At 42.6% G+C, this 21,821-nt stretch overlaps 1 protein-coding gene across 5 annotated transcripts in view; it reads right to left on the bottom strand.

The window, feature by feature from the left end:
• LOC121271993 (casein kinase I-like) overlaps positions 1-21,821 on the bottom strand; it is a 212,200-nt gene that overhangs the window by 26,030 nt on the left and 164,349 nt on the right. For 4 of the 5 annotated variants that reach the window (XM_041178281.1, XM_041178280.1, XM_041178282.1 and 1 more), the window contains 2 exons: positions 18,422-18,532; positions 15,119-15,225 (listed from right to left, as the gene is read on the bottom strand). In XM_041178281.1, coding sequence (XP_041034215.1) covers positions 15,119-15,225; positions 18,422-18,532 — 218 coding nt within the window. The remainder of the gene's footprint in view (positions 1-15,118; positions 15,226-18,421; positions 18,533-21,821) is intronic. The other variant, XM_041178283.1, reaches the window with a different exon arrangement.

The following is a 21,821-nucleotide window of genomic DNA, read 5'->3' as shown; positions in this document are numbered from 1 at the left end:
TAGTTTTGCTAGGTCTCCTTAATGCCACGCTCGGTCAAACGCTGCCTTGATATCAACGGCAGTCAACCTCACCTCGGGAGTTCAGCTCTTTTGTCCATGTTTGATCCAAGGCTGTAATGAGGTCAGGAGTGGAGTTGCCCTGGCAGAATCCAAACTGAGCAGGTTATTGTTAAACAAGTGCCGCTTGATAACACTGTTGATGACTCCTTCCATTACATTTACTGATGACCGAGGGTATACTGTTAGGACAGTAATTGGCCAGGTTGGATTGTCCTGCTTTTTGTTTACAGGACATACCTGGGCAATATTCCACATAGCCGGGTAGATGCCAGTGTTGCAGCTGTGTTGGAGCACAAGTCTTCAGTACTATTGCTGGAATCTTGTCAGGGCCCATAGCCTTTGCAGTATCCAGTGCCTTCAGCTGTTTCTTGATATCACATGGAATGAAGTGAATTGGGTGAAGACTGGTATCTATAACTTTGGGGATCTCTGGAGGAGGCAGAGATGGATCATCCACTTGAAACTTCGGGTTGAAGGTTGTAGCAAATATTTCAGGCTCAACTTTTGCACTGATGTTCTGGGCTCACCCATCATTGAAGATGGGGATATTTGTGGCGCCTCCTCCTCCAGTGAGTTGTTCAATTGTCCACCACCATTCACGACCGGATGTGGCAGGACTGCAGAACTTATTGCAGAGGTTACAGATTGTGTTTGAGTACAATTTTGCTGCTGCTGATGGCCATTAGCACCCCATGGATGTCCAGCCTTGAGCTGTTAGATCTGTTCAAAATCTATCCCATTTAGCACGGTGTTTGTGCCACACAACACGATGTGAAGGCTGGACTCCGTCTCCACCATGACTGTGTGGTGGTCACTCCTACCGATACTGTCATGGACAGATGCATCTGCTGCAGATGGGTTGGTGAGGATGAGGTCAAGTATGTTTTCCCCTCTTGTTGGTTCCCTCACCATTTGCCACAGACCCAGTCTAGCAGCTATGTCGTTTAGGACTCAGCCAGTCAGTAATGGTGATACCAAATCAGTCTAGGATGATGGACATTGAAGTCCCCCACCCAGAGTACATTCTGCACCCGTGCCACCCTCAGTGCTTCCTTCCTGGAGGAGCACTGATTCATCGCCTGAGGGAGGGCAGTAATCAGCAGAAGGTTCCCTTGCCCATGTTTGACCTGTTGCCATGAGATGTCATGGGGTCTGGAGTCGATGCTAAAGACTCCCAGAGCAACTCCAACTGTATACCACTATGTCGCTACCACTGCTGAGTCAATCCTGCTGGTGGGACAGGACATACCCAGGGATGGTGATGGTGGTGTCTGGGACATTATCTGTAAGATATGATTCCGTGAGGATGACAATGTCAGGCTGTGAGACAGCTCTCCCAATTTTGGCACCAGCCCCCAGATGTTACTAAGGAGGGCTATGCAGGGCTGAGATTGCCGTCATGTTTCCAGTGCCTAGGTCAATGCCAGTTTCCATTCCTTTTTTGTGACTTTGTAGCGGTTTGATACAACCAAGTGGTTTGCTAGCCATTTCAGAGGGCATTTAAAAGTCAACCACATTGCTGTGGGTCTGGAGTCACATGTAGGCCAGACCAGGTAAGGACGACAGATTTCCTTCCCTAAAGGGCATTGGTGAACCAGATGGGTTTTTACAACAATTGACAATGGTTTCATGGTCACCATTAGACTTTTAATTCACGATTTTTATTGAATTCAAATTCCACTATCTGCCATGGCAGGATTCGAACCCAGAACATTACCCTGGGTCTCTGGATTACTAGTCTAGCCACAATACCAGCATGCTCTTGCCTCCCCCTACAATACCACTACGCCATCACCTCCCCCTGTGGCTAAGAGTGAGGCAGCTAAGGGGATCCAGAAGGAATGAATCAAAGAGCCTTAGCACTTGCCCAACAGGTTTGAGGTTCTTGCAACTTGTGTGGACAAGAAGGAGGATGAGCAAAGTGACTACAGCATCATGGTACAGAAGACCATTGAAGTGGGGAGAGTAAATAGCAATGTAGCTCTAATAGTGGACAGTAGAGGGGAAGGATCCAGTTGACATAGTCTATGTCGGTCCAACAACAAAGACTAAGAAAGAGGTTCTGTTTAAGGAATATGAGCAGCCAGGGACTAAATTAAATAGCAGAACTACAAAGGTAATTATCTCTGGATTACTACCTGTGCCACGAGCAAATTGGTATATGGCAAATAGTGTGATAAATTGGAGGATTGATTAACTAACAGGAAACAGAGTTGGGATAAATGGGTCATTTTCAGGTTGGCAAACTAAGTAGTGTAGTGCCTCAGGGATCAGTGCTGGGGCTTCAACAACTTGCGATTTGTATTAATGACTTGAATGAAGAGATAGAGTGTATCTTAGCCAAAATTTCTGATGATACAAAGATAAGGAGGAAAGCACGTTGTGAGGTGGATACAAAAGGTCTGCAAAGGAATATAAATAAAGTAAGTAGGTGAAAAATTGGCAGATGGAGTGTAATGTAGGAAAATGTGAGGTTGACCACTTTAGTGGGAAGAATAGAAAAGCAGAATATTATTTAAAGAGAGAGAGATGCAGAATGCTACAGAACAGAGGGATATGGGTGTTCTTGTACATGAATCACAAAAAGTTAGCATGCAGGTACAGCAAGTAATTTAGGAAGGGAAATGGAATGTTGGCCTTTATTGCAAGGGGGAATGGAGTATAAAAGTATGGAAGTCTTGCTACAATTGTACAGGGCATTGATGAGACCGCACCTGGAGTACTGTGTACAGTTTTTGTCTCCTTACTTAAGGAGTGACATACTTGCATCAAAAGCAGCTCACTAGGTTGATTCCTGGGATGAAGGGGTAGCCTTATGGGAAAAGGATGAGCAGGTTGGGCCTATACTCATAGGTGCTTAGAAGAGATGATCTTATTGAAATACACCAGATTCTGAGGGGATTTGACAGGGTAATTATTGGGGGCGGGGGGGATGTTTCCTCTCATGGAAGAAGCTAGAGCTAGGGGGCAGGGTTAAAAAAATATGGGATTGCCCACTTAAGACGTAGATGAGGATCAATTTCTTTTGTCAGCGGGTGGTTAGTCTTTCCACAGAAAGCAGTGGAGGCTAGATCATTGCATATATTCAGGACTGAGTTAGACAAATTTTTGATCGACAAGGGAGTTAAGGGTTAAAGGGGGCAGGCAAGAAAGTGGAGTTAAGTCACAATTTTTATCAAATGGCAGAGTGGGCTCAAAAAGCCTACTCCCTTTTTGCTATAATCTTATGATTAATACCCTGAGCAATCATTCCTGACAATATTGTCTTGGTCCACTCAACACTAAAGATAATACATCATTTATGCGTAGGCTATAAAATTCTTGTTCATATCTGTTGTACCGAGTTAGTTTATTCAGTACCCAGTGACAGTGTCTCCTATACACTGCATCTTAGTGTGGTGCTGTTTCTGTCATATAACAGTATTTATAAAGTTATAACATCTAGTTATTCTTCTTAGATCCAATCAACTGCATGTAAATGGAGTGCAGTCGGCAGCAAAATCTAATCTAAAATTTGGGAGGCATTTCACCTTCGTTGTCAGAAGTCAATATTTCCCTGACCTGCAGTTCCTGCTTGTTATTCTTTCACAAAGTATTGAAGCTCCATAATTACAGTGCATGTTATAGATGATGACCTTTCTCCCAAGCGGAATGGGGAAAACATCTGGAAAGTATCTCATTACCAGTGGTATAGGCTTTACTGAGTGCATGCATCCTTTAGGGAATCTTTGCCTTCTTATTTTCCCTGGGTTCTGAGCATCAGAGAAGCATTCCATGCCCATTCACAATTAGATGGCTGGTTTTATTTTCCATCTGAGAAATTTGCTTGTCAACAGTTTACTAAAAAGAACTGATGTCAACTCAAGGTAAACCTTGATGCATGACTAGGGGCAGCCGCTATTAAAGGCATATACTGTTGAAGCGGAGATAAAATGGCATCAGAATAGTGATCTTAGAAATTCAATATCCTCTCTCTGCTCTTGGATGTAAAATCTGCAGAGCCCCGTCTCCAGTAGTGACAAGTTCAAAATAAATAAACTGGGCGCTAGTTTACATAGGTAATGATATGACCATCAAGTGAACTTAATGTGAAATGATGAATTGGTCCTGGTTACACAGAATCCCAGTCAGGGTCCTTTGGATTAAAAATTTCAATCAGCCGCAATAATATTGCAAGTTTCAACTATTCTGTAAATAAATAGAAATATAGACCTGGCCGATTTTATGCTATTAGATTTCTTTCTCAAAGGATGATCCCCTTTTGAGGTTTGTATCTACTGCTGCTTAAAATTAGCATTTACTGTGTCAGAAATTCCATCAAATTCTGTGTAAATTCTTTGATTAAATTGGGACATTGGTGTAATTCAACTAATACACTTCGCAAAAATGTTCAGAAGTCATTCAATGAAATTTCATCTGAGGCTTTTAAAGAAGATTACAGCCTCTAAGGATGAATGAAAAGTACTGCATGTGTGCAAAGAAAAGTTGTCACAAGTCTCACTGAAACCTGTTTGATGTGCTAGCAGTACCAATGACAATTTGCATTTAAATAGCGCCTTTAATGTAGCAAACTTTCCCAAGATGCTGCTTAGAAGTTTAATCAAACAAAATGTGATATTGATCCACGTAAAGTTGATATTAAGGTAAGATAACATAAAACTTGGTCAAAGAGGTAGGTTTTAAGGAGCATCTTAAAGGAGAAAGAGGTGGAGAGGTTTAGGGAGGGAGTTCCAGAGCTTAGCACTTCCGCAGCTCAAGCCACACCCTCCAGTTTTTGCATCTATTATTCATTCACAGGATGTGGGCTTCGCTGGCTGGGCCAGCATTTATTGCTCATCCCTAGTTGCCCTTGAGGTGATGGTGGTGAGCTGCCTTCTTGAACCGCTGCAGTCCATGTGGTGTATTACACAGTGCTATTAGGAAGGGAGTTCCAGGATTTTGACCCAGCGACAGTGAACGAACAGCAGTATATTTCCAAGTCAGGATGATGAGTGGCTTGGAGGAGATCTTCCAGGTGCTGATGTTCCCATCTACCTGTTGCCCGTCCTTCTAGACGGTTGTGGTCGTGGGTTTGGAAGATGCTGTCGTAGGAAGCTTGGTGAATTCCTGCAGTACATCTTGTAGATGGTACACACTGCTGCTACTACGTGTCGGTGGTGGAGGGAGTGAATGTTTGTGGAAGTGGTGCCAATCAAGCGGGCTGCTTTGTCCTGGACGGTGTCAAGCTTCGAGTGCTGTGGGAGCTGCACTCATCCAGGCAAGTGGGGAGTATTCCATCACACTCCTGACTTATGCCTTGTAGATGGTGGACAGGCTTTGGGGAGACAGGAGGTGAGTTACTTGATGCATGACTCTTAGCCTCTGACCTGCTCTTGTAGCCACAGTATTTATATGGCTAGTCCAGTTCAGTTTCTGGTGAGTGGTAACCCCCCAGGATGTTGATCATGGGGGCATTCAGTGATGGTAATGCCATTGAACGTCAAAGGGTGATGGTTGGATTCTCTCTTGTTGGAGATGTTCATTGCCTGACACTGTGTGGTGCAAATGTTACTTGCCACTTGTCAGCCCAAGCCTGGATATTGTCCAGGTCTTGTTGCATTTGGACATAGACTGCTTCAGTATCTGTGGAGTTGCGAATGGTGAACATTGTGCAATCATCAGTGATGAAGCAGCTGAAGATAGTTGGACTGAGGACACTACCCTGAGGAATTCCTGCAGTGATGTCCTGGAGCTGAGATGACTGACCTTCAACAAACATAACCATCTCCCTTTGTGCTAGGTATGATTCCAACCAGTGGAGAGTCCCCCCCACCCCCCGCCGATCTCCATTGAGTCCAGTTTTGCTCAGGCTCCTTGATGCCACACAATCAAATTTGGACTTGATCTCACCTCACCTCGGGAGTTCAGCTCTTTTGTCCATGTTTGATCCAAGGCTGTAATGAGGTCAGGAACTGAGTGGCCCTGGCAGAACCCAAACTGGGCGTCAGTGAGCAGGTTATTGTTAAACAAGTGTTGCTTGATAGCACTGTTGATGACCCCTTCCATTACTTTACTGATGACTGAGAGTAGACTAATGGGGTGGTAATGGGTTAGATTTGTCCTCCTTTTTGTGTACAGGACATACCTGGGCAATTTTCCACATAGCTGGGTAGATGCCAGTGTTGTAGCTGTACTAGAGTAGCTTGGCTAGGGGTGCAGTAAGTTCTGGCACACAGGTCTTCAGTACTATTGCTGGAATATTGTCAGGGCCCATGGCCTTTGCAGTATCCAGTGCCTTCAGCCGTTTCTTGATATCACGTGGAGTGAATTGAATTGGCTGAAGACTGGGACCTGTGATGCTGGAGACCTCCGGAGGAGGCAGAGATGGGTCATCCACTCAGCACTTCTGGCTGAAGATTGTAACAAATGCTTCAGCCTCATCTTTTGCACTGCTGTGCTGGGCTCCTCCATCATTGAGGATGGGGATATTTGTGGAGCCTCCTCCTCCAATGAGTTGTTTAATTGTCCATCACCATTCATGACTGGATGTGGCAGGACTGCAGGGCTTAGATCTGATTTGTTGGTTGTGGGATCACTTAGCCCTGTCTATCACTTGTGGCCTATGCTGTCTGACATGCAAGTAGTTCTGTTTTATAGCTTCTCCAGGTTGACACCTCAATTTTAGGTATGCCTGGTGCTGCTCCTGGCATGCCCTCCTGCACTCTTCGTTGAACCAGGGTTGATCCCCTGGCTTGATGGTAACAGTCAAGTGGGGGATATGCTGGGCCATGAGGTTACAGATTGTGTTCAAGTACAATTCTGCTGCTGCTGATGGCCCACAGCGCCTCATGGATGCCCAGTCTTGAGTTGCTAGATCTGGTTGAAATCAGTGGTCTGATCAGTGCCACACAACATGATGGATCCTCAATGTAAAGGTGGAACTTAGTCTCCACAACAACTGGGTGATGGTCACTCCAGATGCATTGTCCATGACTGTATCAGCAGGCGAGGATGAGGTCAAGCATGTTTATCCATTTTGTTGGTTCCCTCACCACCTGCCGCAGACCCACTCTAGCAGCTATGTCATTTAGGACTCGGCCAGCTTGGTCGGACATTGAAGTCCCCATCCAGAGTACACTCTGAGCCCTTGTCCCCCAAGTGATCTTCAACGTGGGAGGGTGGCACGTGGTAATCAGCAGGAGGTTTCCTTGCCCATGTTTGACCTGATGCCATGAGACTTCATGGGGCCCGGAGTCGATGTTGAGACTCCCAGGGCAACTCCCTCCGTGTACCATTGTGCCGCCCGTGGGACAGGACATACCCAGGGATGGTGATGGTGGAGTCTGGGACATTATCTATAAGATATGATTCTGTGAGGATGACTATGACAGGCTGTTGCTTGACTAGTCTGTGAGACAGCTCTCCCAGTTTTGGGACTAGCCCCCAGATGTTAGTAAGGAGGACTTTGCAGGACGTTTCCGGTGCCTCTGGTCCTTTTCTGTGACTTTTGTGAACCAGATGGGTTTTTACAATGGTTTCATTGTCATCATTAGACTATTGAATTCAAATTCCACCATCTGCCATCTGGGATTCGAACCCGGGTACCCAGAGCATTATACGGAGTCTCTGGATTACTAGTCCAGCGACAATACCACTACGCCATCACCTCCCCCATATTAAAATCATACATTTACAAGAGGTCAGGATTTGAGTAGCACAGATATTTTGCAGAGTTGAAATCTGGAGAAGGTTACAGGGATAGGAGGGCTGAAACTATGGAAGGACATGAAAACAAGGATGAGAGTTTTAAAATGGTGCCAATTTAGGTTAGTGAGCACAGGGGTGAATGCAGGGAACAGAACTTGGTGCAAGTTAGGGTAAGGCCAGGGTTGTGGTTGACTTAAAAGTTTACGGAGGTAGAATGTGGGAGTCCAGCCAGGAGTGTGTTGGGATATTAAATCTGGAGATAACAAGAGCAGGGATGTATGTGTGTCAGCAGATGAGCTGAGAAAGAGGTAGAGTCCCTTTGCCAGAGCACTGAAGTGGAGAAAATTACCAGAAAGTTATACAATCAATGTGCAAATGTTGGGTTTGCTTTAATCAAACTAATTTTAAACAGTGTCAGTGAGCAGAACGGAGTACTTATTAACCAAGAATAGCTCTTGCCTGATTAAAAGTAGAGCACTGGCAAAGGTCAGAAACATTAGCAGAGCAGAAAGCACTTAACTTCAAGCTAAAAATCATTTTCTCAGGACTAGCTGTGTGGTCAAATATCACAAAAAAAAAATGAATCAACTCCATGCTGTCTCACTGGATTGGAAAGTAGCTAAATGTTAGAATGCCACTATATGAAATGGTTGGAGGCAATAATTAGTGAAACTCCACAGGAGATTATTCTGGGTTTTTGTGGTTTTAACTATTAATACACAATATGGAAAAGGAACCTTCAATGAAATCTGATGACATGCCAAATGGGCCTTGTGAGTATAAGTGGGGGTGGTATATGGAATTCACATGTAGCTGGGCTATTAAACTGCATGGGTTAGAACACAGATGGGTTTTATTCTGGATAAGAGCAACAATCTTGTATATTAGAAAACAAATGAAAAATATGGGAATATGTCAATAGGGGATATCCTTTAGCAAAGATCACAGAGCACAGCAGAGGGAAGCCTTTTTGACAGTACCATAGGAAGCCATTCAACCCACTGAGTCCACTCCGGCTCTCTGTAGAGTAATCCAGTCAGCCGCATTCCCTTGTTCTATTCCCAAAGTCTTTGCAAGTTTATTTCCCTCTGATGCATCTTTCTTTGAAAAATCTACGATTCTACAGTAGTTAAGGAAAGCACTTGCTACATTTGTTAGCTATTCCCTTTGGTAATTATACGTGAATCTAGCAAGGTTGATTCACAGTTAGTTGTCAAAATAAAAAATTCCAAGTGTGTGAGTAATTGATTTAAATATCCCACTGCGGTATATGCAAAAATGAATCCAATTACATCTGACCTAGAAAAGATAAATATAAAAAGCTACTGGATTGCCATAAAATCCAACTAGTTCTCTAACGTCCTTCAGGGAAGAGAACCTTTCATCTCTACCCAGTCGCACACAACATGACTGACCTCTGAAGTAGTCTGGCAAGCCACTGAGTTATAAAAACAATCACTCGATGCCTCACCATCAACTTCTCGGGATAGTTTAGGGGGGGAGGCAAATGCAGCTTTGCACATTCTAAGAACAATCTGCAGATTGAGGCAACACACTGACTATTGAGGGCAATTTTGGGTGTGATAAACTGGAGGGGGCAAGAATAATTCTGGGATTCGGAGCTCCATGTCACAAATAAAAACTCAGTACTGGCTGTGTCGCCAAGAAGAATGGAGAATATAGAATACTCTGGGCAGGTGAATTAGAGTATGTCAGCAAGGATGGGAGTTAAGGGCAAGTAGAACTTGACATGGAGTGGAAATGTGTGGCAGAGGTTTGAGCCAATGAAACTTATGGGGGTTGGGAGGCCAGCATGGGGGATATCAGACCAGCTAACAATGGTATGCATTGAAGAGTTTCATCAGGAAAGGGGCTGAGGTAGGTGCAGAGGCAGGTGGTAGACTGGTGGTTATGGTGGTGGGTGCAAGTTTAATAATAAAAAGAGACAAGATGATTATGAAAAGTCTGGTTCAGCTTTACTATGGTCAGGAGGGATTGGAGTCAGCTGGAAAGAAGCAGAGTTTGTGATGGATTCAGAATAGATTTGAGCCAGAGGAAGTTTTGACCCATTGATGGGACAATACAGAAACAGCCCCAAGGGATGAAGAAATATGGTGGAGAAAGACAGTTGGGTGTCACCAGTACACATGTGCAAGTTGATGCCATGTCTATGAATGTTGACCAGCAGATGATAGATACTCACAGGATCTTGAAGGTAATGATGTGGGGGAGGGAAGAGAAGGTTTTGCTGGAGATGTGCTGGTTGCTGTTGCATCAGTAGGAGCAGAATCATTGAGTAGTCCCTTAGAACTGGTACAGATCTAGAGGACCAAACACTCAATGGTTCTTGAGCTGAGGAGCCACGCAAAATGTTACATCAAGGGAAGGTACCAGAGAAATAAATTTGGGCAGATATTCAAGAATTTCATTTGATTCACATTTTTGGTGTCATGTAAGGAAACACTTTGCAAAATATTTCCCAGGAGGCTAATTATAGTAAGAGATAACCCAGAAAGTATATGAACTTTGGAAGGAATAAAATTGCTTTTTGCATTTAATAATTTGTGTTTCATATTTCATGTCAGCACTGTGATTTGGTTTTCTTCTTTGTACAACTTTGTTTCCTTTCCAAATTATATCTCGTCTTCAGTCCCACCTGACTTCTCTGCTGCTGAGGGTTTAAATGACTTGCTCCGAGATCATTGCTAATAACCTCTCCGGCTGGCTTCCAGGAAGCACTATGGATTACCCAAGACACACACTATCCTCTCCAATTTCCTTCTATCCAGCGGACACCATCTTGGCATGATTCAGGTCAGGAATTTAGTCAACAGATTGAATTTAAGGCCATCACTGTTCCACAATGCTGTGCACAGCAGTACTCTAACACTTGGTGGCACCTGACTTGAAGCTGCCTTTTAAAAAACAGAACACATTTATTGTCCCATCTACTGCTCTTTATCTTCTAAGATCATTGTGCTTCCACAAGTCTAGAAATGGATCAGGCAGCTCACAAATACACTCATATTGCTTGTGCACATACATAAAACATATCTATACACACAGCTCACCCACTGTACAAAAATGGGTGAAATATTTGCTTCTAGGAAGATGCTTCTGGTTATTATTTCATGGTTGTTGGACTAATGATCAAAAAATTGTCTCACAATTAAAGAATGAAAACATAAAATCTATATCCTGACAAGGGAGGAGAGGAAAACTTTCTATTCCAACACCAAATTATTACATTGATAATATTAAACTGCTATTTTCCATGTGCCAAAGTCAAGCCTAATTTCCAAAATTATAGTCATAGGCTTCTCTGCTTAGTGATTAGGGATCTTAATCCCAAGTTTGTAGGAACAGTTTATGTCTACGACAACAAAATTTTAATATTGCAAGGAGACGTGGGTCAGGATCCCCGTGCACTTGCACCGACATTCAGTAAATATTGACTAACTGAAGCCTGTAGGCTATTGCTACGGTCTTTCCCATGCTTAGTCTTCAATTGTCATTTGACTGCTATGTTAACTAAAAGCACATCAGGGCAGCTTTGTGGCCATGAGATCCAACAGAACAATTTTAAGTGTCTTTTGCAGGAGAGATGGACTGTCCTCGTTTAAAAGAAGCAATTTAGCAACAAGCAGATGGGAAAGAAGCAAAATCAATACTCGACTATCTTACGGTTTGTTAAATTCAATTTACTTTGAATATCACATTAATCTGGTACTTAAAGGGAGGCGTTCTCATATTTCTTAGAGAGCATTTCACCTTCTGCAAACTGACCCATGGACTGGGACTGCTGAAGGTGACTGCTGAGAACCCAAGTAAAAAGATTCAAGCAGGCATCTCTGCCGACTCTCTGAGAGCTGACTCCAAGGCGGTATTATTCATAGGAGTAATAATGGTATCAGGCACTGAATGGAATAACTTTCATCAGAGCTTGTACAGTATTGGGAGCTGAGCCTGGGGGCAGTTTCTGCAACATTTGACTGTTATGTTGTCTAAAAGCACAAAAGGGTATCTTTATGGCTATGAGATTCAACAGAACATGCTTCATACAAGTGTCTGTAACAGGAGCTAAATTTGAAGCTATCTCCAATTGTATGATCAGAAGCTGAATTAGGGGAATCTGCAAAGACTCGTTTGCAGACGCACATCTGGCTCAAAAGTCAAGACTCTAAACTGCCTAAATTTTCAATATAGTATTAAAGCCCAGAGGGAAGACTTGCCTTCTGTTGCTAATACCATTTGTACCGCAAATTTAAATTTAAGTTCCTGTTCACATTTACATGGTGGTTGGCTCTAAAAGCCAATCACTGGTTCACACAACCGCCATCCAGGACAGATTTGTCACTTTTTTGTCATTCTAGCTTGGTCCACTCCCTCTTTCCCTGACCAAAGAGAGGGACTCACCACATGTTGAGCACTTTGATGCAGCTACAAAGAGTTTAGAGAGAAAAGACAACAGATTAATCAAAGGAGAAAGCGCCGCTGTCAAGCTCATCATGCACACAGCTGACATGGGTGGGGGAGAGGGAGGAAGTAGTAGCTGTACGAGGGGGCTTCAGAGAAGAGTGAGGGTGAATTTGCCAGGGTGGAATGAGAGAAGCAAAGAATAAGACAAGTAAAGGGAGCACAGGAGAAGCAAATGATAAAAAAGGTTTAACTAAACAAAATCCCTGGACATGGAAAATCAGCCAATTAAAATACAAAAGCTGTTCAAATGACAAGCTGCTTGTAAACTTGGAAAAGTGAAAGAGAAAAAAAAAAAATCACACTGACATTCATGGCAGAGGCCATTTTGATTAGACAGCTGCACCTGTCTCACCCTCCATATGTTTGACTCAAATGCTTTAACCACTGTAGCAATTTGAGTGAAGGCCTAAAGCAAAATTAGGCTTTGATTTTTTTTCAATGTCCTCATTATACTATGGTGATTATTCTCTACAGGATGATAAATGAAACATTTCCTGTTAACTGGTAATTATATTTTTCATGGACGAATGGAAAAAAATTCAAAAAAGGCTTTTAGCAGCAAACTTTATACGGTCTTCAAAGGAGCTTTATTGCATCAAATGATTTGATGTTCAAAGGCCCTCTATCTGCATTGTGCTCACCAATTTCCTCTTCCCTCAGTATTGCCAAGGCTGCTAGTTTAAAGGAGAAAGAGAAGCAACTTGGCCATCCCAGCATGCATTTGATCCAACCTGTACAGAGTCATGCTTAAAAAAAGATCTTCCTGCCGGACATTGTGACAGGCAATATGCAGCAATTCAATCACAAAGGCATCTTTAAGAGTCGTTTTCATGGCTTACAGTTCCTTTAAACAGAGATTACCAAGCACTAATCATAAACCCGATAGACACCCACAGAACCTATGGATGTTTCAGAACTGCATAGTTTTAGAAAAGCATAAAATGGCATTGCCATGGTAACCCTCTCATGTACTTTGCCACTGTCTCTCTCACTTCCTTTATAGCTTACTGCATTTCACATGCAGTTAAGTATGCACTGTTCTGAACCAATGCAACATTTATTGATCGAACTCTGAACATGTATTCTGACAGCAAGGTGCAAGTGGGGTCAGGGAGGGGTGGTGGGGAGTGGGAAAAAAGGTATTGGGGTGGCCTGGAACAAGCCAGCTTAAAAGGCAGATAGTAAAGAGAAAACATGGTCTGACAGGGTTAGCGGTTAATGGTCAACTGCAGTAGAAAAGTCAATTGCAGTGTTGCCAATGTAATCTTCTTCAAGGTAGAGGTCATCAAGGTTGTTCCAATTACGCTGGCATGAAAGCATATCAGGAGAAAATGATGGAAATGCAGGAATCATTAACCCTTTCACTGGCACACACCAATATTTACATGTCAACAAAGTTACCTCTTCTGTGCCTATACACAATGATAGGCATTAATGGAATAAACAGGTGAAAATGAATCTTTTCACTGTGTGCATGGAACACCAACAAACTTAATCCAGTAGCTCACTGCAGATACCAACTTGATTCAGCCATCTTCATTTTTGAATTTACATTTAGTTTATGTTGGTAAAGCACATGGTTTCCCAAAGCTATATTTTTTTTGCTTTCCCCCATAGTAGCTGCATTCAGCCAACTGTAAAATAAGGGATCCAGTGAACATCGAGATGTTTTACTATGCACCCACTTTGTCAAAGAGATATTCTCAGGTGTTAAGCCTTCAGCTGCCTTTGATTCCCTGAACTACAGTTGGCATTTACAAGCCATAAATTATTGATGAAAATTAGCCTTAGAGACAAAAGCCTGAGATGAATGACTCTTTCCTCTGTAATGATGAACAATACTGCAGATTCTGTGTTAAGGTGGTAGAACCTTTAGCCATTGGAAGCCATGCTCAGTCTGTTATTGGGTTATCCAGATCCTTTTTCATCAATGCTGCTCCAATCAGAACAAGCATCTAACACTAATTTGAAAACATTCAACTAAGAACTCACAATAGGGAAAAGCGTCAATATTAACCGAATGAGACAGTGAAAGGGTTAAAAGGATTATGGGAAACTGCTGCTCCATCCGCGTGAGTTACAGTACAGTCTGCCGTGCATGCAGTAATCAGCCAGATACATTTCAATGACGGTTAATGCTCCACACTTTCAGAATCCATCATAAAAAAAGCATCACTGATAAATGCCCACAGTTGTTAGCATAATGGAAGTGACTAGCTTTAGTCTTGGAACATATAATAAACTTGGGAAATATGTGGAAAAGAATCCTCCCATTTCAGACAACTTAGTGGGGCTGGGGTATTTGGCACAATGCCCAGAGATATTGGGTGACATAAGGAGTGCAATGATTGCTTTAACATGCTAACTTTCACCTTGGAGTTGTAGGTTACACATGCAAGCATGGCAGAGTAATGCAGAAATTCAGGGTGCATTCCCATTGCTCTGTTGAACTGTCAAGTGGAAGATCACACCATTGGTTTGCTGATCAGTAAGTCATATCGATGCACTTCTACCAGGAAGCAAGTGAAAAGTTGCCCTTTTAGTCAAAGTGCTGCTTCATTAGTTTCTTTCATAACCAAGTGTTGTTGCATGGGATGAGTTGGGAAGTAGGGGGAAGGTGAATCAGAAACCATGACTTTAGAAAAATAACCAATTAAAATTTCCATTCTCAACTTCAAACCTCATAAGCTGAACTGAACAGAAAACTTAAACTGGCTTAAAAAATCCACTTGCCGCTGAATCTCTGAGCTCCGCTGGAGCCTTTAGTCAAATATTCTACAATTGAACAGGTCTACACCGATACTGCAACAGCCAACAAAATGGCTGTAATGAATAGTGTAAGGTGGAGCATTCACCAGGCATGAGAGTGCACAATGTATCATAGGGCACATACTTGGTATCTTCCGAAAGTTCCACCTCTGGCTGGGCTGCGATTGGTGCACTGGAGTGTGCTGCTGTTGGGTCATCAACATTGAGCTCGCCATTCGTGGAGCTGACCACCTTTTGAGAAAGATGAGAAGAAATTTACACAGGTGAAGATCACATTGCCAACTGTGAGAGTGTTAACACTGCTGTGATTTACTTGATGGACATTGTTACGCCATCTTTCTCCCCGTCTTTCTCAGGCAATGTGCACTATTTTAGAGTCATAAAAATATAAACAATTAATGCGGGTCCCGTTCACAGCAGGATTGCCAATAGACAGACCTGGGAGCAGAAGATAACGTGTCTAAACTAAGCAGAATGGCAGCAAGACTCCAGTTACTGTATGAATTGTCTTCTGAATGCAAGTCTCGCACACCTGGAGTTTGCCGCTGTGGCGACATAGCTTGCCTTTGCACTGTGTGTATGCGTGTATTGGGAGGGAGAAATCTTGCCAAAGCACATGGCCCCTGTCAAACATGCAACTCAACCTCTCGCACCCCTTCTATACGGATAGAAAACTGAGGAAATAGTTATTTTTTAAATTGGGTTTTAGAGAAACCGCATGCGTGTCAGCCACTGCGCACATTAGTGGTTTAAAAAAAAAGCATTAATATCCTGAATTGGAGTGATGCTGCCTTTTACATCCTCCAAAATCTGCTTCAATTCCTCTATGGGCACAATTGGTAGGGCTTGAGGCAATTCTTATTTTTGGCTGTCACTGAGTTTTATTTCATCGCTACAACCTAATGGAGGCAGAAAGGCAATGGCAAAATTGCGAACTTTTGGAAAGCCGCTACCTGCTTTGTTTATAGCATCAAAAAGAAAGCCAATTCTCTTCTGATTTGGTGCTCAAATACTAGTAGCTGCTCATTTATGTACAGGGATGAACTTGATTGTGCCAAGCTAGCATTATATCCTAATATGTAACATATACATCCTTCCGGTGTCAGCAGTGACTCGGTGTTCACATTCTAGCCGAGGACTGGTGCAAACAGTACATTGGAACGCCAGCACGTATTATCAGAACAAAGAAGAACAACAAAGAAAAGTACAGATAAAAGCAAAAAACTGTGGATGCTGGAAATCCAAAACAAAAATAAAAATACCTGGAAAAACTCAGCAGGTCTGGCAGCATCTGCGGAGAGGAACACAGTTAACGTTTCGAGTCCGTATGAAGAAAAGTACAGCACAGGAACAGGCCCTTCGGCCCTCCAAGCCTGCGCCGATCATATTGTCTGTCAAACTAAAACATTTTGCACTTCCGGGGTCCGTATCCCTCTATTCCCATCCTATTCATTATTTGTTAAGCTGCCTCTTAAACACCACTAGCGTACCTGCTTCCTCCACCACCTCTGGCAGCGAATTCCAGACACTCACTACACTCTGCGTAAAAAAACTTGCTCCACACATCTCCTCTAAAGTTTTCTCCTCTCACCTTAAATCTATGTGCCCAAGTAATTGACTCTTCCACCCTCGGAAAAAGCTTTTATCTACTCTGTCCATGCCACTCATAATTTTGTAAACTTCTATCAAGTCGCCCCTCAATCTCTGTCGCTCTGGTGAGAACAATCCGAGTTTCTCCAATCTCTCCTCATAGCCAATAACCTCCAGACCAGGCAGCATCCTGGTAAACCTCCTCTGCACCCTCTCCAACGCCTCCATATCCTTCTGGTACTGTGGCCCAGAATTGCATGCAATATTCCAAGTGTGGCCTAACCAAGGTTCTATACAGCTGCAGCATGACTTCCCAGCTTTTATACTCCTGCCAATGAAAGCAAGCATGCCATATGCCTTCCTGACTACCTTATCCACCTGCATTGCCACTTTCAGTGACCTGTGGACCTGTACACCCAGATCCTTCTGCCCGTCGATGCACTTAAGGGTTCTGCCATTTGCTGTATAATTCCTGCCTGTATTAGACCTTCCAAAATGCATTACCTCGCATTTGTCTAGATTAAACTCCATCTGCCATTTCTCCGCCCAAGTCTCCAACCGATCTATATCCCGTTGTATCCTTCGACAATCCTCTTCACTATCTGCAACTCCTCCAACATTAGTGTCATCTGCAAACTTACTAATTAGCCCTGTTACATTTTCCTCCAAATAATTTACGTATACTACAAACAGCAAAGGTACCAGCACTGATCCCTGTGGAACACCACTAGTCACAGCTCTCCATTCAGAAAAGAAGTACTGTCTGCTTTCTGAGGTGAGCATAAACAACCCATTTTTACATTGAACTGCTTGTCAGGAAGCTGCTTAAAAGGTATTTCTATTTTGTATTCACTTTATTAAGAGGACAGAGCAGTGGTTTGCTGCATGAACAGAACACAGTAGGCTGACACCAAGAGGATTTATGTCAAGTGAAGAGTAAAGGATTGTTGCTGTTAGTATATTAGAAAAATATAACAAAAGGAATATTTCAGGATAATCTTACCTTGAAGCAGTTTCATAGTACTATTCATTTTCTTTGTTTAGGCCTTCATAAGCATGTACTATCAGCTCCCTATGCTCTCCCTTTTCCCCCTTTAGCTAACGCTCCCATTGTGTCCATCTCTATTGCTGACAGTTATACTGTTTAGCCATCACCTGAGTCAGAAGGTTATGGGTGAGTCTCATTTCAGAGAACTGAGAACTGAACACAAAATCTAGGGTGACACCTCAGTGTAGTATTGAAAACTGCAACCCTGTTAGAGGTGCTGTCTTTTGGATGAGATGTTACACCAAAGCCCCATCTGCCCACTCAGATGGATATAAAAAATCCAAAGGCACCAGTTTGGAAAAGAGCAGCAGGGATTCTTCCTGGTCTTGGCCAATATTTATCTCTCAACCAACATTATTAAAACATATTATCTGATCATTATCACACTGCTTTTTCTGGGAGCTTACTGTGTGCAAATTGGCTGCTGTATTTCCTCCGTTACAACAGTGACGACACTTCCAAGTACTTCACTGCCTGTAGAGACACTACTGGATGTTCTGACGCTGTGAAAGGCATGACAAAAATATAGCTTTCCTACTTTTCTTTGTTCACTTGGCACTCCTGTAAGGCACTTGACACTTAGTTGAATCAACTTGGCTGCCTTAGAATTTACAATTTACTGGGAGGTCTGTCCTCACCCCCATCACTTTAGAAGTCTAAAGCAAATCTGGTTCACAAAGGCAGAAGCTTGGGACAACCCTGCAGGGAGGCACAGAGCATCATGTATTGGCTTTAACCCTGAACAGTAAATCCCCATCCGGTAATGAATCACACAAGATGATGTTATACCTGGACTGAGCCTCCGTGTCTGTCAGATGCCAGCTGGGAGGTCAGGTATGAAGGATTTTGCTGCCGATTTGGCTGAATTTCCCATGCTCCTCTGCGGTCAGCTCCTCCTGTCTACTCATTGATTACAACACAAGGGGAAGGGTGACAATTGTGGGATCCATGCAGCACAGCAGGCCCAAGCAAAGCAGTGAAACAAAAAGTTAGTCATCAGGGATTAGTAAACTGATAAGCAAAGCACAAATGATGCAGTTCTTAGGTATGTCATGAGGCACAGTTTTGCCATTGCAAATTTTGAAGAAAATCAAAAATCTGCTATGATGAATTATTTCTTTTTAAAAAGAAGATTGCAACAGGGATGGCAGAAAGCAAGATGATTTCCTGACCCCAGCAGAGATTCAGGGCTGAACTTCCTTGGGACTCTGCTGATGTAACTTCCACAAGAACTCCAGTTGCAAACGTTTACCGTGATTCTGAAGTTACGGTGGTGGTGGAGGTGGAGGTGGGGAATTCACCCTCTCCCTCACAATTCAAGATAAACAAGAGGACATACCACATTATATTTCCCATCAATAGGTGTACAGATAGATCATAAGACGTAGGAGGAGTAGGCCATTCAGTCTCACGAGCCTGCTCCGCCATTTGATAAGATCATGGCTGAGCTGATTGTGTCCTTTCCTGCCTGTCCCCCATTATCTTCAACTCCCTTGGTGATCAAAAACCTGTCTAACTCAGCCTTGAATATATTCAATGACTCAGTCTCCACTGCTCTCTGTGGAAGAGAATCCCAGAGACTAGTTAGCCTCAGAGAAGAAATTCCTCCTCATTTCCATTTAAATGGGAGACCCCTTATCTTTAAACAGTGCCCCCTAGTTCTAGATTTCTCCATCAGAGGAAACATCCTCTCAGTATCTACCCTCAGAATCTTATATTTCAATATCATCTCTCATTCTTTTAAATTCCAATGAGTGTAGGCCCAACCTTTCCCCATAAGGCAATCCCCTTCATCCTTGGGATTAACCTCGTGAATATTTTCTGAGCTGCCTCCAACTCAAGTATATCTCTCCTTAAGTAAGGAGAGCAAAACTGCACATAGTGCTCCATGTGGGGTCTCACCAATGCCCTGAACATTATATCAAGACTTCCTCACTTTTATTCTCCATCCCCCCCTTGCAATAAAGGCCAACACTCCATTTGCCTTCCTAATTACTTGCTGTACCTGCATGCTAACATTTTGTGATTCATGTACAAGGACACCCAGATCCCTCTATACTACAGCATTCTGCCGTCTCTGTCCATTTAAATAATACTCTGCATTTCTATTCTTCCCATTAAAGTGGACAACCTCATATTTTCCTACATTAGACTCCATCCGCCAAATTTTTGCCCACTCACTCAACCTATATCCCTTTGCAGACTCTGCGTTCTCCTCACAACTTGCTTTCCTTCTTATCTTTGTATCATCAGCCAATTTGGCTACAAGAGGCAGTTCCTTCATCCAAATCATTAATATGTATCATAAATAGTTGAGACCCCAACACTGGTTACTGCAGCACCCCACTAGTTATAGTTTGCCAACCTGAAAATTACCTATTTATTCAGGCTCCACATTTCCCCATAACCCACGACTCCCTCAGCAATCAAAAATTCTTCTAACTCAGCCTTGAATATATTCAATGATCCAGCTTCCACTGCTCTCTGTGGAAGAGAATCCCAGAGACTAAAGACCCTCAGAGAAGAAATTGCTCCACATTTCTGTTTCCTGTTAGTAGCCAACTAACAGGCTACTATTAGCCTGTTAATAGCTAATTTAACTATTTAAATCCTCTATTCATGCTGATATATTGTCCCCAACACGATGAGCTCTTATCTTGTGTATTAACCTTTCATTCGGCACCTTGTCCAATGCCTTTTGGAACGCCAAATACATCACATCTACTGGTTCCTCTTTATCCATCCTGCTTGTTATACTTCAAAGAACTCTAATAAATTTGTCAAATGAGATTTCCCTTTCACAAAACCATGTTGACAATAATTGGTTGTATTATGATTTTCTAAATATCCTGCTATTTGCTTAATAATGGATTCTAGCATTTACCCAATGACAGACATTGGGCTAACTGGGCTATGATTTCCTGTTTTGTCTCCCTCCTTTCTTGAATAGAGGTGTCACATTTGTGGTTTGGAATCCACTGGGACCTTTCCAGGATCATGCGAATTTTAAAAGATTACAATGCATGCATCCACTATCTCTGCAGCCAGCTCTTTTAAGTCCTTAGTAAGCAGGCCATGAGGTCCAGGGGACTTGTCAGTCTTTAGTCCCATTAGTTTTCTTACCACTTTTTCTCTAGTGACTGTGATTGTTTTAAGTTCCTTCCTATCTTTTGCCTCTTGATTTTCTACTATTCTTGGAGTGGTTTTTGTGTCTTCTACTATGAAGACAGGTACAAAATACCTGTTCAAAGTCTCTGCCATTTCCTTGTTTCCCATTATTAACTTCCCAGTCTCACCCTCTAACCAATGCTAATTCTTTTCCTTTTTGTATATTTTCAGAAGGCTTTACTGGCTGTTTTTATATTTCTTAATAGTTTAAACTCGCACTCTAATTTCTCCTATTATTTTTTAATTTATCTTTTGCTGTTTCTAAATTTTTCCAATCTTCTGGCCTACAACTAACCTTTGCAATACTGTACATCCTTTCTTTCAATTTTATACTACCTTTGCTTACTTAGTTAGCCTCGGATAGGGCATCCTTCTCATAGAGTACTTCTTCCTCAGTAGAGTATTTCTCGGTTGAGAGCATGAAATATCTCCTTAAATGTCTGCCACTGCATCGCAACCCTACTACCTTTTAACCTATTTTCCCATTCCACTTTAGCCAACTCTTTCTTACCACCCTTGTTATTGCCTTTATTTAAGTTTAAAGCAAGTAGTTTCAGACCCAAATTTCTCACCTTCAAACTGAATGAGGCATTCTGTCATATTATTTCACTCTTACCTAGAAGATCCTTTACTATGAGGCTATTAATTAATCCTGTCTCATTACATATAATGAGGCCCAAAATAGCCTATTCTGTTTGGTTCTAGGACATGTTTTTTTAAAAATTCTTTTACGGAATCAGGGCATCACTGGCTAGGCCAGCATTTATTGCTCGTCTCTCATTGCCTTTGAGAAGGTGGTGTTGAGCTGCCTTCTTGAACCGCTGCAGTCCCTGTGGTGTAGCTACACTAATAGTGCAGTTAGGGAGTGAGTTCCAGGATTTTGACCCAATGACAGTGAAGGAATGGTGATTTATTTTCAAGTTGGGATGTTGAGTGGCTTGGAGGGAAACTTCCAGGTAGTGGTGTTCCCATGTATCTGCTTATTCTAAGAAACCGTCCAGAATAGACTCTATGCACTCAT

Source organism: Carcharodon carcharias, chromosome 32 (assembly GCF_017639515.1).
Source record: "Carcharodon carcharias isolate sCarCar2 chromosome 32, sCarCar2.pri, whole genome shotgun sequence".
NCBI lineage: Eukaryota > Metazoa > Chordata > Chondrichthyes > Lamniformes > Lamnidae > Carcharodon > Carcharodon carcharias.
The sequence above is the reverse complement of the archived record's forward strand: the minus strand, read 5'-3'. Positions and strand labels throughout refer to the sequence as shown.